This window comes from Crinia signifera, chromosome 6 (genome assembly GCF_055691185.1).
Source record: "Crinia signifera chromosome 6, ASM5569118v1, whole genome shotgun sequence".
In the NCBI taxonomy this organism is placed as follows: domain Eukaryota; kingdom Metazoa; phylum Chordata; class Amphibia; order Anura; family Myobatrachidae; genus Crinia; species Crinia signifera.
This window is the reverse complement of record NC_139222.1, coordinates 33,547,023-33,566,236: the sequence shown is the minus strand read 5'-3', so window position 1 is coordinate 33,566,236 and position 19,214 is coordinate 33,547,023. Positions and strand designations below refer to the sequence as shown.

At 45.0% G+C, this 19,214-nt stretch overlaps 1 protein-coding gene across 1 annotated transcript in view; it reads right to left on the bottom strand.

The window, feature by feature from the left end:
- Positions 1-632: 632 nt before the first annotated feature.
- Positions 633-19,214, bottom strand: part of LOC146007512 (uncharacterized) — a 134,173-nt gene continuing 115,591 nt past the window's right edge. Inside the window, exon 10 of the mRNA XM_083145916.1 lies at positions 633-4,262. Within this exon, the coding sequence (XP_083002042.1) occupies positions 3,646-4,262 (617 nt within the window). The 3' untranslated portion in view covers positions 633-3,645. The remainder of the gene's footprint in view (positions 4,263-19,214) is intronic.

Here is a 19,214-nt window from a genome sequence, read left to right as displayed (position 1 = left end):
GGTGCTTCACCACAGGTGATGGCAATCATTAATTAAGGGAGAAGTCCAGAAACAGAGCAATGTGTCCCTCCTGGAGAGGGTCATGTTGGGAGTATGAGAACCACTTGCAGACACAATAATAATTATGATTGGACGCTGCTACTAGTTTAGCACAACCTCTTTGTTACCGTTATCTGTGATCACCAAACTCGCTGCTCATTAATGATGTGTTTATATGTAACACCATAAGATGACACCAGGTATACAGCTACTATGTGCCTCATGTTATATATGTACAGATCCTGCCACATAGCATCAGACACCTGCATCTGCCCTGTGGGAACACATTATCTTCCAGCTCTGACCCCAGTGAGAGAGTAACAGATCCCACATTATGGGGCTCATGTGGAGGTGGCCGGGAGTTGTGTCTAAGTACCGGATGCCAAATGGGATCCATAAAGCTGCCTGGTGCAGGGCTCGTGGGCTGTGAGTACCACGGAACGTGGCCGGCTCAGCAACCCCAGCACATGCATCTCCTACATAGGTGCCCGGGGTGTGACAAGAGACGCAGATTCCTAGTGATGGCCCAAATATCAGTATACACCACACACATTACAGTACAGGGTCACAGTGGATTTAATACATATATAATGCAGAGAGATTGTTATACAAAACAAAAAGCAGTTACAATAATGAGGTTATATAATGACTCAGTAATACATACACCATCTGCTGTCCCATATACAGTCAGACTAGGAGACATGGAGTCTTATTGCACACTGATCACTCATGTCACTGTAACCATGGGAATACATCACAGCAGCAATAGAACTGTAACATCAGCATAAATGGTGCATTCAGCCAATCAGACGTGACCATCGGCCTTACATGTGTGTAACTTGCACCAAGGTGGAGAGAGTAGGCATTACGCTAATTGGGAGTCCATGTCAACATTGACACAAATATTTTTTTTAAATGTATGTAGACCTTTTTAGGTTGACATTTTTTCCCTGTTAATCTTTACTATGCCGACTTTTGGTGTAGACTTATTGACTGGCTATCTAGACACTATGGCCCTTATTCTGATGCTGGGCGTATGCATGGTAATGCGGCCGTGACGCACGTGTGGGGGCGGACAGCTGACATAGCCGGATGCCAGCTGGCCGCCCATATCCCTGCTTTCATACGGAAAAATGTCCGGTCCATCATTCGATGGTCGGCGGATGGGGTGTCCACATGAAACATCCACTCGCGGTCCGTACGCTCGGCGTCTTATCGAATTCGGACGGTGTGAGCGATCCATTTGGTAGGCGGGGCTAAGAACACTCGGTTCCTGTCCAAAATACGCATCCGTCCTAATCAACTAGAATAAGGGCCTATGTGGGGGGCGTGGCTTGACCGGCAAGGTGAGCGGGTGCGGGGAGTGAGAGCTCCGACATAATCCTTTATACATATCCTGCCCCGGGACCCCTGGACGCTGCATACTTACCCCCATCGGCATCGGAACTGTTCCTGTGCCCCCTGCATCTATGCTGATACTCCTGAGTGGTGTGCGGAGATCAATCTGGCTGCCTGCTGTGGTGTGTGTCTCCTTCACTCGTGCGGGCGCCATCTTGGATCCTCCGGCGGCTGTTGCTGGACCTCTGAGTCCTGAATGCGCTGGTGCCCCGGCGGGTGTCTCTGGGGGTGAGGTGCCTGGCGACCCTCTGTAAGGTTGGCGGTGGAGAGCAGGAGTCGTCTTTCCTGAGGCGCGCTGCTCAGGCCGCACAGAGACGCCGGCGCCATCTTGCCTTCCTGGCACATGTGTTAAGGTACCTGCGCTGACTTACTCCTCTGTGCGCCTGGTTCCACGGGCGCCCCTGACCTGCTCGGAGCTCGTGGGGTGAGGTCTCTATTATAGTGGAGCACTGTACTTAAACGTAGCTACTGGACTATATACTTGTGAAGTGCCTATCTGTGACCTGGAGGACTTCTACCAGTGACTTTGATTTTGAATATGGCCCTCTCTATACAATATATCCTGCAGGAGATTTATGCTTCCGCCACTAGACTATGTAGACAACTGGATAATCTACGAGCGGGCGATCCACCTTTCTTATCTACATCTGAGAACTGCGACATGGCCGCTGTGGGAGATATCCCAATTCAAGCCAAGCCTTTGGAGCCTCCTGATACAACCCTGAACTGTATAACCCTGCACAACATCGGGAGGGTAGACCCACCTTTTCTCTCTAAATCTGCAGGATATGTTGCGACCAGTGCACGGGATGGCTATGCATCTACATCTCCTTTGGACTGTCCTGATGTGGGTCTAAATACCCTAACATACCCATACTGCTCGGCCGATCTAAACAAATATATGAGGGGCTGGGATATTCCCCCTGTATGCACCGCTGATACTGCTGTCTGCCCTCAGATCCTTAATACCCTCCTGAAGTTTACATTTGCCTCCCTTGCATGGCATTATATGTATTCCGGATACTACCCTATCAGTCAGCATGCATCTGACCCTACTTGTAGGAAAATTCTCTTGTTCTTCAACAAGACTGAACGCTGGCCAGACTAGCAATACACATACGTCCAAAGGTTATTTCTGCTTATATGAAGCCTTACTAACTCTGATATTGTCTATTCACACTGATTCTCTGTGCTATGGATCGGATTTATATTGGATACTTTAACATGTTCTGTTACGGGGGACGTTATCCTCTCTTTTACATTAATGTATGTTAAGTGGAATTTACCACTATATACCTATGTTTGATGGGGGAAAGCTGTTGGTACCCAAGCTCAAATATTTAATATCCTGATATATCTGCCCCGGCAATTATCCGATCACTCTCCTTCTATCTGGGTATACGTGGGGGGGTTATGGAAGCGGATTGCTTTGGGTGGGTACTTTAGAGTTTATTTTATTTATTTTTTTTAAGCCAACCAGACGAGTGTCCATGATATGCTAACTAATATTCTATATACATTCTTTAGTGCAGGGCTTATCTTTCCTTACTGTATGGGGTAAATATTTTGTGAGATTAAAATACCTTAATGGCAGTGGTGCGATTTGATATATATTGGTATGGGGGTTTGTATTCCCTACATGCGTGCTCTATGCCACCTATTCCTGGAGCCCGGATGGCGCCTTTGGGCTGTAGGAAATTTTCATATCCTCTACTATACCGATCCAATATGGTATCTCTGCACATATGTTTGGTTATTAATCTACTGTGAATTCTCACTACTATTATACCACTATTGCCATTTTATATTTTACCTGACATACTGTACGCCTATCCTGTGGCATAATATTGATATGTGTGGATATCTTGCTGTCTGGTATGTTACACTATATGTATATGTCGGGGATATGTATGTTTGTTTAATGTTTAATGAAAAAATCACAATAAAAATTACCGAATTAAAAAAAAAAAAAAGAATAAGGGCCTATGTAATATTCCACACCTGATGGATGATGGAGGAATTTAGTGTTGATACTTCTGTTTGATTTAGATCAGCTCATTGAAATTATATTTTTGTGTGAGTTTTCTTGTGTCTATAAACAGCTGAATTCTCTGTAAACCATTTCCCACACTCAGAGCATGAAAATGGTTTCTCACCTGTGTGATTTTTCATGCAGAACAAGAGCTAATTTAATTGCAAACATTTCCATCATTCAGAGCATAAAAATGGTTTCTCACCTGTGTGACTTCTCTCATGTGTAACAAGTGATGATTTGTGTGCAAACCATTTCCCACATTCAGAGCATGAAAATGGTTTCTCACCTGTGTGACTTCTCTCATGTCTAATAAGATCTGATTTCAGCAGAAAACATTTCCCACATTCAGAGCATGAAAATGGTTTCTCGCCTGTGTGAATTCTCTCATGCATAACAAGATTTGATTTGTGTGTAAACCCTTTCCCACATTCAGAGCATGAAAATGGTTTCTCCCCTGTGTGAATTCTCTCATGCATAACAAGATTTGATTTCTGTTGAAAACATTTCCCACATTCAGAGCATGAAAATGGTTTCTCACCTGTGTGAATTCTCTCATGCATAACAAGAACTGATTTAATTGCAAAACATTTCCCACACTCAGAGCATGAAAATGGTTTCTCACCTGTGTGAATTCTCTCATGTATAACAAGATTTGATTTCTGTTGAAAACATTTCCCACACTCAGAGCATGAAAATGGTTTCTCCCCTGTGTGAATTCTCTCATGCATAACAAGATATGATTTGTGTGTAAAACATTTCCCACACTCAGAGCATGAAAATGGTTTCTCACCTGTGTGAATTCTCTCATGTATAACAAGATATGATTTGTGTGTAAAACATTTCCCCCATTCAGAGCATGAAAATGGTTTCTCCCCTGTATGATGTCTCTGATGTGAAACAGAATCTATCTGATGTATAGAACGCTTACCAAACTTAGAACTGGATGATCTTGTATTATATTTATGGTCTGTACGGTGTATAGTAAGATCTGATATATCAGAAGGTTCCTCGTGACTAGAGGGACCAGATGAAATATCTGCACTGTGAAATGTTGGGTGTGTATTGGGGATAATGGGGTTTTCTTCTGGAGAATCTTGTCTGATGTTCTGATCTTCTAGTATAAAACCTGGAGACACAATGAGATCTTCCTCCGAGGTATTCCTGCTTGTGCGCCCATCTACTGGAAACAGATGAATGACAACAGACAGAATTGATTACATTGAGAAGCAAATGTTCATGGATGTTTTAGTACTTAAACTGAACATGTCTAATGCTGCGTACACACTGGCCGATATATCGCTGGTCCGTCAGTCATAGGTCTGTGAATGACATTGTTCAGACATAGGGAGTTATTTTGGTTGACTCTTTCCAACAAATTCCTTCTTAGAAGGACAAAGCCATGTGCACTGCAGGGGGACAGATGTAACATGTGCAGAGAGAATTTGGTTTGGGCGAGTTATTTTGTTTCTGTGCAGGGAAAATACTGACTGCTTTATTTTTACACTGCAATATAGATATCACTTTGAAGTAAAACCCCAACCCAAATCTAACTCTCTCTGCACAAGTAACATCTACCCCACCTGCAGTGCACATGGTTTTGTCCTTTTAAGAAGGAATTTGTCAGAAGGAGTGAACCAAAATAACACCCATAGCGCGTCAGCTCTGCAACACAGCCGATGGTCAACCTCTCTGAAGCTAGATGGTGCATCGTGCTGTGTCTAAGGGCAATCTCCTGACCTCCCGTACACCCGCACCAGTAGCCAGCACTGATCAGCAGCTGAATTGGCCGGCGCAGGTAATTGCACCCGCCCAGTTGTGACATCAGTCTCCATGGATTGGTCAGGATGTACGGAGAACAAGCTGCCCGATCCGTCCACAGCTATATCTACATATCAGTTGTTCTGCAGATATATCTATAAGTGTGTGCCCAGCCTGAGGGATCTATTTACTAAAGGGCGATGTTGATCACTTTAAACTCGCACAATCGATGCCAGACTTCCTGGGCTAGGACACATTTACCAACATTTAAAAATGAATATAAAAATCCAACTGTCAGTAAATGTGTGTTTTAGTCCTGGAAGCCCAACATTGATTAATATTGAATTTGAAATGGACCTTTAGTAAATATTCCCCTAAGACTGAGCCAATTGTCTCCCCACCATCTGCGATCCCCTCACTATCCCACTAACCTTGATGTTACTATCCACTGACACCTCACCATCGATGCTGCAAGGCCGCAGTCTTACCGTCATCCTGACCTCCACAATCCCCACAATCAGTCCCTGTCCCAGTATTGGCAGCTTCCAGGATCAGACCCTCTCTCACCCTGGAGACAACTAAGACCCTCATCCGCTCACTGGTCATCCCTAGCCCGTATTGCTGTAACTTTGCTCCTATCTGTCCTCAACAATAGAGAAAAATAAAGAAGCAGCGCTTAAACCAATTCAAAAGAAGAATGCTGGAAATAAAAGAAAGGGAAAGGGATTTATTGGTAAGTACAAAATCCCATTTTCTCCTTCATTCACTAGGTGGCACTGGAGATCACAGTGGGGACGTCCCAGAGCACTCTTCCTGTGCGGGATGGCGCCGGGAACCCACTAACACCGCTCAGCCAAACTGAGAGGCTTGGGCTGCAAAGGAATCGAACCTGTAGAAACGGACAAAGGTTCTTTGTCGACCAGGTAGCCCCTCAACAGAGCTGCTGTAGAGACACACCTTGGGCAGCTGTCCAAGAGGGACCCACCGATCGAGTAGAGTGAGCTGAAATGGCAGATGGAGGAGGCAGCGAAGCCGCCACGTAAGTCTGACGAATGTCAGTCTTAACCATCTAGCCACAGTCTGCTTAGACGCCAGCCAACCTGGTTTGGCCGGGTCATAAAGGACAAACAAAGTGTCCGACTTTCGTAACGAGGCAGTTCTGGAGACATAGATCCTTAGAGCCCGGACGACATCCAGAGACCGCGATTCTCGATAGTCACCTGTGAAAGCAGACAAAACAATCGGCTGATTGATGTGAAAACAAGAGATGACTTTAGGGAAGAATGACGCGTTAGTACGTAACTCTGCCCTATCATCATGAAAGATCAAAAAAGGAGGGCGACAGGACAGAACTCCGAAACTCTCCTGGCCGGAGCCAAAAAGAGAACAGTCTTCCAGCTAAGGAATTTGAGGTCCACCGACTCCAAAGGTTCAAGCGGATACTGTAAGAATGAGAGAACCAAATCCCACAGCGCAGTGGGAGGTTGAAAAGGAGGCTGAAGGCGTAAAACCCCCTGAAAAAAAGTCTGTACCTGAGGTAACAAGGCCAATTTCCTTTGGAAGAATATGGACAAAGCAGATACTTGGACCTTCAGGGAACCCAGACGCAAGCACACCGAAAGCCCCGCCTGAAGAAAAAGGAGGAGTCGAGCCAGCTTGAAAAAGTCCTAGGTGACACCTGACACACCTCACACCAGGAGACATAAGCCCTTCAGATTCGGTAGTAATTGGCCAAAGTAACCTCCTTCTTGGATAATCTTGGATCCAGATTGACAGACTGTGGCTTGAAGCAAGATACACCTGGGATACGAGTCCAAACATCATTCCAGTTGTAGTTTTTTTTTTTACTGTTAAACATCTGCCCATCTGAAAGCCTGGAATCCATTGTATGTGTCCTCATCACCTTTTATTGTTTTATTTGTATCTTGTTTTGGAGGAAGTTGTATTAAAGAGATTCTTGTGTGAAAAATACCCATCGTCTGGCCTCCAAAAAAAGATACCTTGATATGAACGAACATCCTCATTTATGAGTGAGTTGGGGTACGCACCCTGTTTCCTGCCGGTCTCTATAAGCACAGACTTCACACAGGGAGAATTGTATATTGGCCTTTGAAAGATACCTTGATAGGCTTTCCTATACTTATATATATATTTTTAGCGCCAGTGTTGTCTCCGTCTGAACTTTGTATTTTAACCTCCTTCTTGGTTCGCAGCATGGTGGGGATTACAGCTGTAGGAATGCCTGCCTTCCTCAGGATGGCCCTTTCAGTAGCCAAGCCGTTAAATGCAGAAGACCGAAGGCCAGATGGAGGAAAGGGCCTTGAGAAAGAAGATTGTCTTGCAACGGCAGAGGCCATGGCTTGTCCATGAGCAGGGATGTTAGAGTGGTGAACAAAGAGCGGCGTGGTCAATCTGGTGCTATCAGGAGCACCGTGACTGGCTCCCTGCAAATTCTCTGGAGAATCCGAGGTAACAGCGGAAATAGAGGGAAGAGGTACACAAACTGGTAATCCCAGGGCAGAGTGAGGGCGTCCACCCTCACTGCTGCCAGATCCCGAGTCCTCGCACAGTATAGATGCACTTGATGGTTGAGGCGAGAGGCCATCAAATTTATCTGAGGGCAACCCCACCGGTGGATGACACAATGAAAGACCTGTGGATGGAGTTTTAAAAGGGCCTGCTGGCACTTGTAGTCCTGCAGTGAAAAAAATAGTGCACAAAATCACACTGACACCCTGTAAAATAAAACTTTAATACACACAAAACACACACACACTGATACTTACCTACCTTGAGCCCGTAGGTCGGTCCCTGGATCCTGGGTCCGGGCTCCGGGGCTCCAGGGCAGAAGAGTCCGGTTCCGGGGCCTTGGTCCTGGTTCCGGGGCTGGTCCTGGGGTTCCGGGGCTTCTGGCGTGAAGAATCCGGGGTCCGGGATCCGTGGTAGTCCCCAGGGGTACCTAAGGAGGCAAATCCTACTCACCTGCTCCCCGGCTGTGACCTCCGGTGACAGCGCTGCTCCAGACTGGTACCCGGCTTGCAGGACTTTGCCCGGCGCTGAGATGTTTCCTCCTCGCCGTCTCTCAACAGAATGATTTCTCGGCCAATCAGGAGCCGAGAAAGTCGGCTCCTGATTGGCCAAAAATCATTCTGAATACAGACGCCGACGAAGTAACATCTCAGCGCATCCAGAGCAGAGATGTTACTTCGTCGGCGTCTGTATTCAGAATGATTTCTGGCCAATCAGGAGCCGACTTTCTCGGCTCCTGATTGGCCGAGAAATCATTCTGTTCAGAGACGGCGAGGAGGAAACATCTCAGCGCCTGGCAAAGTCCTGCAAGCCGGGTACCAGTCTGGAGCAGCGCTGTCACCGGAGGTCACCGCCGGGGAGCAGGTGAGTAGGATTTGCCTCCTTAGGTACCCCTGGGGACTACCACGGATCCCGGACCCCGGATTCTTCACGCCAGGAGCCCCGGAACCCCAGGACCAGCCCCGGAACCAGGACCAAGGCCCCGGAACCGGACTCTTCTGCCCTGGAGCCCCGGACCCAGGATCCAGGGACCGACCTACGGGCTCAAGGTAGGTAAGTATCAGTGTGTGTGTGTTTTGTGTGTATTAAAGTTTTATTTTACAGGGTGTAAGTGTGATTTTGTGCACTATTTTTTTCACTGCAGGACTACAAGTGCCAGCGGGCCCTTTAATGCCCCGCATGCTGGGACTTGTGGTTCCCCAAGTCCCAGCATGCGGGATAGGCTTGCTGGGACTCATAGTTCGCCAGTGTAAAACAATAGTTTTCATTCTTTTTTTTACACAAATCATCAGCTCCATGCCCACAGCCCAGGGGCATGGAGGACAGCCCCGGACTATCAGCATGGGCTGGTAAGTCCTGGAGGGGGGGACCCCTTCATTGGGGGGGTCCCCACTTCCCCAGGACCCCTGCCCATGCTGACCAGCCAGGGTAATGCTTTGGCCGGGGGGACTTGTATAAAAAGTCTCCCCCCGGCTGTGGCATTACCCTGCTGGCTGGTTGTGTCCGGTGCTGGTTCTTAAAATACGGGGGACCCCTAGTCACTTTGTCCCCCGTATTTTGGGAACCAGCGCCGGACCTTGAGTCTGGTGCTGGTTTCATAAAATCAAGGGGACCCCTATTTGTCGGGGACTCTGATTTTATGTCACCAGCACCGGCTCAGTGAGCCCGGGGCTGGTTATGCTCGGGCGGGGGACCCCGCGCTCGTTTTTTTTTTTACACTTTGCGCTGTCCTGCAAATGTGCGATTTTCAGGACTAAATACAGCGCACCACTTCGCTGCAAATCGCCCCTCTTCACACTTTTCAGCCTCCAATGCGCATCACATTAAATATGCGCATTTTGACTGAAAAATGCGAATTTAAAATTGGCGATTTGCGGCGATGTGGTGCGCAAATAAAACATGCGAATTTAGCGCATAGCATAGAATCTCGCCCCATATCTCTACCTGTGAGCCACAGGCTCTGCATGTTACCAAGTGAACCTGTAGAAATACATGACGCTAACAAATTGAGTACTAAAGAAAATAAAAATAAATGTATGATTAGATGAATAGATATATTGTAACCTACAAAGTTGCCGTTTTTATACTGTATATATTTCTTATATTGTATATTATTGCAGTGTTTGTAAATTCTGTTGATAATACGAAACAAAGTGAAATAATGGAGTTCTGATATAAGGATATTCTTTAAGCCATACAAACGAGGCTCTTACCCTAATTAAAGGTGTGCCTTGAGCACAGGTGTACTGCAATCAAAGTCTGGCCATAGATTGGTTGGTTCACGTTTAAAAATGGACAGCCAGACACACTCCCATATCTTCTGAGGAAACAGTCTGATCCCACGACGGAGAAACGCGTTAAGACTGGGAGGACCACCCGGCACCCACCTGTACCCACCACTTGTTCTACCACCAGCCTTTCACCTGTTTCCCTCGGGCCTGTCACCAGCAAGCAGAAGGGCGACCTGCGGCGAACCCAGGCCGATCAGTATCATCAGCGGGACCCCCGAGAGGTGTAGCTTGCAGCAGACTTCACTACAGAGTGCGGCAGGTACCCCGTCACTCCCGCCGTTGGCTCTCCCCAAGAGCATCACGGCGGTAGAAGAGACAGTGTCCAACTACAGCACCGAGCCGCACGGCTGTTCAAAGTGTATGTGTTCCCGGCTAATCCCAATCATCTGCCGGTCATGGCACAGGTCATCTACACTAACAAGTGAGTCTGCAAGTTACCTGTCATTATTCAACCTACCAATTTCCCCCCTCATTAGCCCAATATCACCGTTGCCCATAAACTTACTGGAGGGACTTTTTTCCTTTCACGAAAGTACACCTGTCATCTGTATATCAGCTCCCCGCAATTGGACATTACATTTACAGCAATAACATTGTGTGGGATATTAGTGGTTGTCCTAGTGGTTTATCAATTAATTTTTATTTCTGTATTTTTTATTAAATAATTGTTGTGATAAAAGCATTTTTTTATCAATTGATTTTTAAATAAATATGTTGTGCTTAATTCAGTGCGCTCTCTGCAATTATTTTATCAAAATAATTATAACCCCTCCACTTTTTTTACAAGCAGCAGGAGTCCGCACAGCCGGGATCCGCAAGGCATGAGGCACCGGCTGCACGGGGGGCTCCTTAAACACATGGGGGGGGGGTGTTAACTGCAACACGCAGGGGGGTTTGGGGTTGCTGAAGACCGGACTGGCTTTAATCCTGTGTTTGGAAAGTTTCCAAAAACGGGTCTGCCAGTGTAAAAAAAACGGCACTTAAACAGTAATTTCCCGTTTAAGAGATGCGGTGTGAAAGGGGTTTTACCTGGCAGACCCGTTTTTAGAAAGTTTCAAAATACCTGGTCAAAGCCAGTTTTGCGGTCTGAAAGCAGCATCAGTAATGAGTACACCTGCAGGGTGACCTGGGAAAAGTGTTTGTCAGTAATAAGTAAACCTGCCAGATGACCTGGAAATTGTGTCAGTCAGTAATGAGTGCACCTGCTGGGGGACCTGGAAAAGATGTCCGTGAGTAATGACTGCACCTGCTGTGTGACCTGGGAATGTGTCAGTGAGTAATGAGTGCACCTGCAGGGTGACCTGGGAATGTGTCAGTCAGTAATGAGTGCACCTGCAGGGTGACCTGGGAATGTGTCAGTGAGTAATGAGTGCACCTGCTGGGTGACCTGGGAATGTGTCAGTCAGTAATGAGTGCACCTGAGCAGCTGCTGGGTGACCGAAATGCATACCTCCCAAAATGACCCTCTCCAGGAGGGACACATTGCTCTGTTTCTGGACTTCCCTCATAATGTGTGATTGCCATCACCTGTTTCACACAGGTTAATTGATAAGAAAGGTGCTTCACCACAGGTGATGGCAATCATTAATTAAGGGAAGAAGTCCAGAAACAGAGCAATGTGTCCCTCCTGGAGAGGGTCATGTTGGGAGTATGAGAACCACTGGCAGACACAATAATAATTATGACTGGACGCTGCTACTAGTTTAGCACAACCTCTGTTACCTTTATCTGTGATCACCAAACTCGCTGCTCATTAATGATGTGTTTATATGTAACACCATAAGAGGACACCAGGTATACAGCTACTATGTGCCTCATGTTATATTTGTACAGATTAGGGTTACCACCTTTCCCCTTTAATTCCGGACACATATTAATTACACAGGTTCTGTGGCTGGCTGACTTCAAGACTCCATATCACCTGGTTTTAAACTTCCACAGAACCTGTGTAATTAATATGTGTCCGGAATTAAAGGGGTAAGGTGGTAACCCTAGTACAGATCCTGCCACATAGCATCAGACACCTGCATCTGCCCTGTGGGAACACATTGGGCGGTATTCAATGAGCCTGATTCGCCATGTTTTTATGGCGAATTTGAGCTGTTTGACTAAAACGGTGAATCACCCTATTCAATGACCACATGGCGAATACATTTGAAGTTTTTTTTCGCCATGATTCACCGAGTAGCAATCGCTATCTTTTTATGGAGAAGTGGAATGTGAACTTTTAAAATAATGTGTTTTGTTTTTTACATTTGGTGTCTAAAAATCAGGAATTTTATTCTGAGGAGGGGCATGCTATTTTTATTCATGTGCTGTAAGCACATGAATATATATTTAATTTAAAAAAATATATATATATTTTTTACACAGCAGCCAGCAGGGGGCGCCTGAGCCGAGCCGCTCATTACATATTCATATATTCACTGCACCCGATCGTTACGATCGGGTATAGTGAATATAGGTCCCCTGCTGGCACCCCCGGGGGGCAGGCTGTGCTGCCTGGCACCCGGGGAGCCCACCTCCCCCCCACAAACGTTCTGGGGCAGGCAGAGAGACTTCCATCTCTCTGCCTGCCACCGTCCTCATGCTCCCTGCGGCAATCGCCGCAGGAGCTCATATTCGCCAGTCAGGGGCAGCGAGCCCCTGACACGTTGAATACCGGAGCCCGCCGGCTCCGGAACGTGGCGAATGTGCAGCGAATCCCAAAAAGGATTCGCTGCACCTCGCAGGTATTCTCATTGAATACCTATCTTCCAGCTCTGACCCCAGTGAGAGAGTAACATATCTCACATTATGGGGCTCAGGTGGAGGTGGCCGGGAGTTGTGTCTAAGTACCGGGTGCCAAATGTGATCCATAAAAGCTGCATGGTGCTGGGCTCGTGGGCTGTGAGTACCACGGAATGTGGCCGGCTTGACAATCCCAGCACATTTATCTCCTACAAAGGTGCCCGGGGTGTGACAAGAGACGCAGAGTCATAGTGATGGCCCAAATATCACACACATTACAGAACAGGGTCACAGTATATACTTAAATAATGCAGAGAGGTTGTTATACAGAAAGCAGTTACAACAATGATGTAATATAATGACTCAGTAATACATACACCAGCTGCTGTCCCATATACAGTCAGACTAGGAGACATGGAGTCTTATTGTACACTGATCGCTCATGTCACTGTAGCCATGGGAATACATCACAGCAGCAATAGAACTGTTACATTAGCATAAATGGTGCATTCAGCCAATCAGATGTGACCGCCAGCATTACATGTGTGTAACATGCACCAAGGTGGAGAGAGTAGGCATTACACTAATTGGGAGTCCATGTCAACATTGACACGAATATTTTTTTAAAATGTATGTAGACCTTTTTAGGTTGACATTTTTTCCCTGTTAATCTTTCCTATGCCGACTTTTGGTGTAGACTTATTGACTGGCTATCTAGACACTAAGGCCCTTATTCTGATTGGGTCGGACGGGTCCGTGTGCGGTCGGACGGCCGATATTTGGTATTTGCTCATGTGCAGAGTCGTATCTGCGCATGTGCGAACACCTCGCACGTCCAAACCTCGCCCTGAATTCTGCGCAGAAAAGGATCATATGGACCCATCCGAGCAGGGGGTGGAGAGGGGCGTGAAGGGCTGTTTGGGCTCATTACCATATGCGCATGCCCCACATTTCATGGGCATTGCCATGAAAATGATGGGCGTATGCATGGTAATGCGGCCGTGACGCATATGTGGGGGGCGACAGCTGACATAGCCGGATGCCAGCTGGCCGCCCATATCCCTGCTTTCATACGGAAAAATGTCCGGTCCATCATTCGACGGTCGGCGGATGAGGTGTCCACATGAAACATCCGCTCGCAGTCCGTACGCTCGGCGTCTTACCGAATTCGGACGCTGTGAGCGATCCATTTGGTAGGCGGGGCTAAGAACACTCCGTTCCTGTCCGAAATACGCATCCGTCCGAATCAACTAGAATAGGGGCCTATGTAATATTCCACACCTGATGGATGATGGAGGAATTTAGTGTTGATACTTCTGTTTGATTTAGATCAGCTCAGTCACTATTTCAGGGGACTGTCACTATTTCAGGGGACTTAAAAGCAGGTAGGCAATGTAACAAAGCAATGAAGAAGGCAAGTCAGATGCTTGGTTGCATAGGGAGAGGTATCAGCAGTAGAAAGAAAGAAGTAATAATGCCACTGTATAGGTCATTGGTACGACCTCACCTTGAGTATAGTGTTCAGTGCTGGAGGCCATATCTCCAGAAGGATATAAATACATTAGAGACTGTACAAAGAAGGGCAACTAAAATGGTGCATGGCCTACATCACAAAACGTACCAGGAAAGACTAAAAGATCTTAAAGAATCGAGAATGAACAGGATTCCTTTGCAAAGTCTGTGACGTGTTTATTTCTCAGGATACAAACACCCGACCATCAAACCACAAGATGTTGTGAGAAAGAATGGTGGTCAGGGCTTATTCTCGTAACAGCTTTATACCGTTAAACCGCTGACTTTGGGCGACAGTCATAAATAGGGAATACACGTATAAGGGAACATGCTAACTAACCATTTAAAAATACATAGACATATATAGATGATTGACAAGTCTTCTGTAGGTTTTCAGTTCGCTGAGGTAATATTTGCACTGTCGTAGTAATGTATACTGGGATATCTTTGGATCGCCATATGACTTCTGACAGGAATAGAAAGTCCTTGCTGGTCAATAGGAGAAATGGTTTTTACAACTGATGCAACAATATGCACTATTACAATACAATCGAAATCCATTTTATCAGTCCCCACTTTTTGCAGCAGTTTAGAAATCATTTCTGAGTCCATTTTGTCTTTCAATAAAGGCTGCATACGTTTCAGTAGGCGGTGGACTAGTTACTGTCATCATACAGATATCTGCAGTCTTAGAAGAGAACGCATTAGTGACTGTTGCATTTATTTTCTTTCCACACGAACAAAAGCATTTTAACACTTGAGGGATGCACAATATAAGCATATATATCCCAATACCTATTAGCAAAAAATATAACACAGTATGTAATATACCTGAGATCCATCCTCCAATTCCTGAAAACCAGTTAGCAGGATTTAGCCAACGTAATCCTTCAGGAAGGGAGAATATTCCTTCACCTCCTAATGTTGGATTGTTGTTATTTGCTATGAATTGTTTTTTCAATTGCTCAACTCTTTCCATGTGATGTTCTATTATATCATGTGGATCGTATGAATTATTCAAACGTGTGCAACATTTCATACCATATTCAGTTTGTAATACAACACAATATCCACCCAATTTTGCTGCCATGTAATCAATAACCAGTCTATGTTGAATAACCTCCATTTTTATCATTTTTAATTCTTCTCCAATAAACCGAAACGTTTCATCATAAATTTCAGTAATATTGTCAATAAGTTGAGATAGATTGGCAATAAAATTATAGTTAATTACTTGTTGTCCAGTTAATGTCAGCACCCAACCAAACCTTTGCATAGGATCTTGATAAACTAAATCTTTAGCTTTTTGTAAGCTGCTAGTGTCTCTTTTTCCTATTTGATGAGGCTGAACAGTATAATTAGGGAATATTGTATTATCAGCATGTATGCTAATATCTGGAACCAATTTACCAATAAAACATGTACCATTAGCTTTAAAAGGTAACCATCTATATGCTCTATTACCACAGATAAAATATACATCTGGGGGTAGGGTTATCGGTGAATCTCCCCATAAATATTTGAAAATACTTCTTACAGGATCAATAGCACACCCACACTCATTATCATTGGCACAGTCATGAAATAATGCTAACAGATCTGGATGTAGTGAATAATCGCAGGTGTACGTTTCATAGTTACAGCTATTCACTATTGTTCCTCCTGTAAGATTTCGAGGATAAGTATTGTCATCAAAATTCTGATTCTGATCCCAATGCGGGTCATTGTAATAATTTTTACATTTCACATCTCCTACTTGTCTTATCACTGTCTCATTTACATGAAGCTTTTTGTTGTCCTCTGAGATAACATAGTCATAAGGCAATGTTTGCTTATGTGTAAGGGTTTTGTTTATACAATCTGTAGGAGTACCCAATATTCCAGACACAAGAAAACGAGGGCTTCTGTTCTTGTAATCATCTATCGTACCTTGTGGACATGGCAAACTCCTAATTTGTGTCAGATTTAGTGGAAGTGCCAGCCATGCCATACTTTTTGCTGAAACTGGTGGAGGTGTACAAACCCAGCAGTTTGAAGCATTAGCATACTGTGCTACTAGACTATGTGTGAGAATTAAGGAATTATCCTCATTATCAAGCAATGTTGAATACATTCTTTTAAATCGTGTTTGTATGACATTGCCAAAATCATTACCTGCTTGCCTTTGTATTATTATATCAACTAAATAAAGAATGAGCATTGTCAAGCACCCAGAGCCTATAATTAGTGCCCACAATCTAAAGTTTGGCCTATGGCCAATGAGAGCACTGTAATACATTGGTCAGCTGAGTCCTTGCTTTGGACCTAGTTAGGGGTGGAGTGTACGGTGCTGCTGTGTTCACTCTGTTATGAGTGAGTCCTCCTAAGTTTGGATCTTTTGCTGCAGACCCTGGAGGCACAATAGGATTACGCTCTGGCCTACTTACAACCTTCTTACAATGAGAGGCGTGCACCCAGCTCCTTTTCCCCTCTACCTTTACGGCAGTTGGAGTAATTAATAGAACTTGATATGGTCCTTTCCAGCGTGGACTCAAAGCTGTTCTGGGAGTGTGGTTTCTGAGTAGTACATAATCTCCAGGGCAAAGATTGTGAGTCCCCAATACAGACTCTGGATCGGGCTGCGCTCTCTTGACTTGCTCTGAAATAGTAGAGAAAACCTTTGATAATTCTTTAACAAATTCAAGTAATTGATTTTGACCATGATGTAATGTGTCACACAAAGGATTTGGTTTAGTCTGGCATGGGGGCCGTCCAAACAAAATCTCAAAAGGAGATAAGCCATGTTTAGCTAGTGGAGTAGTTCTTATAGTAGTTAAAACAGCAGGGAGGCAATCTACCCAAGTGCCATATCCTGATGCTGTCATTTTCGCTAAATATCGTTTAATCGTTTGATTCGTTCTCTCCACGAGTCCACTCGATTCTGGCCTGTATGCGGTGTGTAATTGTTGTTTTATACCCAACATATCTGAAACCTTTTCCATTAGGTGGTTTTCAAAATGTGTACCTCTATCTGAGGAAAGAATTTGCATAACTCCAAATCTTGGGATTACTTCCTTAGTCAAACATTTAACTACAGTTGGAGCATCATTTTTACTTGTAGGGAAAGCTTCTGTCCAATTTGAAAATTGATCCACCAGAACCAACAAATACCTATACTTTTGACATGGTGGCATATCACTAAAATCAATTTGTACAATTTCAAAAGGTGCTGATGTTTGTGGCAGGTGCTTTTGAGGCGCCTTTTGTGCTTTGCCTGCATTGTGCTCTTGACAAGTGTGACAATGTTTTACTCTGTTTGTGGCATAATCCTGAAAACCTGGAGCCCTCCATTTGAGTTTTAAAGCTCTACACATCCCTCCTGTTGAAACATGGCAAGGCCCATGGAGCAAAGAAAAAAGAGAAGGAAAAAGTGATTTAGGTGCAACCAGTTTATGGCCTAGAGACCACAGACCAGCAGAATCAGCTACTGCACCATGTTTGAGCCAGTTTGAACAGGATGGATCCTGAGCCTGTAGAGAAACGAGGAGTGAGAGATCAAGTGGTACAGATGGAACTGGTGACTTAAGAATTGGGAAGGCCGAAGCCAACTCATATGAGTTTATGACTGCTTTAGCAGTTTCGTCAGCAAGTGCATTACCAATGGAGATGGGATCTAGTGCGGAAGTGTGTGCTTTGCATTTTATCACAGCAATCTTAGAAGGTAACAAAACAGCATCTAACAGCCTAACAATAAGGTGTTTATGTTGAATTTGTGTACCTGAGGAGGTGAGGAAACCACGTTCTTTCCAAAGGTCAGCAAAATTGTGAATCACACCTACAGCGTATGCAGAATCGCTATAGATGTTAACTTCACAATCCTCAGCCATTTCCAAAGCAATAGCAAGTGCAGTGAGTTCTGCAGCTTGCGCAGATTTGGAATCAGGTAAAACAGAAGCATGTAAAAAAATACCATCACCATTAACTACAGCGCACCCAGCTAGAACTATGCCATCAGATCGCTTAAAAGCAGAGCCATCTACAAACAGTTGAGCATCTGTGGGCAGATCAGGAATAGGTTTATCAGTGAGATCTGTCCAAAGAGTAAGCAGCTGGTCAAGATGTTGTTGGCAATCATGTGGCATGTCAGGTTCTTGGATAGAATCTGTAGGCAAAAATGTGGCTGGATTAAGGGTAACACATCGTTTGATAGTAAGATTAGGTGCTGAGAGTAAGGTGATATGGTATTGAGTTAACCGTTGCGAGGAAAAATGTCTCGTATAAGCACTGTTTAGGAGAGCCTCAAGTGAGTGGGGGCACAGCAGTGTGAGCGGAGAACCAAGAACAATGTCTTGTGTTTTTGTTACCAACAATGCTGCGGCAGCCACAGACTTTAAGCATCCTGGAAGCGCTTGGGCAACAGGATCCAGTGGAAAACTGAAATATCCAACTGGGCGGTGTATCTCCGTATGCTTCTGAGTTAATACTCCACAAGCATGCGAGTCCTGTTCCGCACAAAAAAGTTGAAATGGCTTTGTGTAATCAGGTAGCCCTAGTGCAGGTGCACTAATGAGGGCTTGCTTAATTTTTGAAAAAGCCTCAAAACATTCAGATGTTAAGTCATGTTTTGTAAAAGTGTACTTTGTACCGTCATGTCCTTTAACTAAGTCCTGTAATGGTCGTATAACATGTGAGTATCCTGAAATCCACTGTCTGCAATAGCCAACCAGACCAAGAAAGGCTCTGAGCTGTCTAAGTGTTTTTGGAAAAGTTTGATGTTGTATTACTAACCGTCTTTTGTCTGTGATGTGTCTGGTTCCCTTACTGAGACAATGTCCCAGGTAGTCCACATGTGATTTACACCATTGTAATTTCTTTTTTTCGACTTTCTGGCCTATTTTAGCTAAGTGATTTAGCAAAGACACAGAATCAGTTTCAAGCGTCTC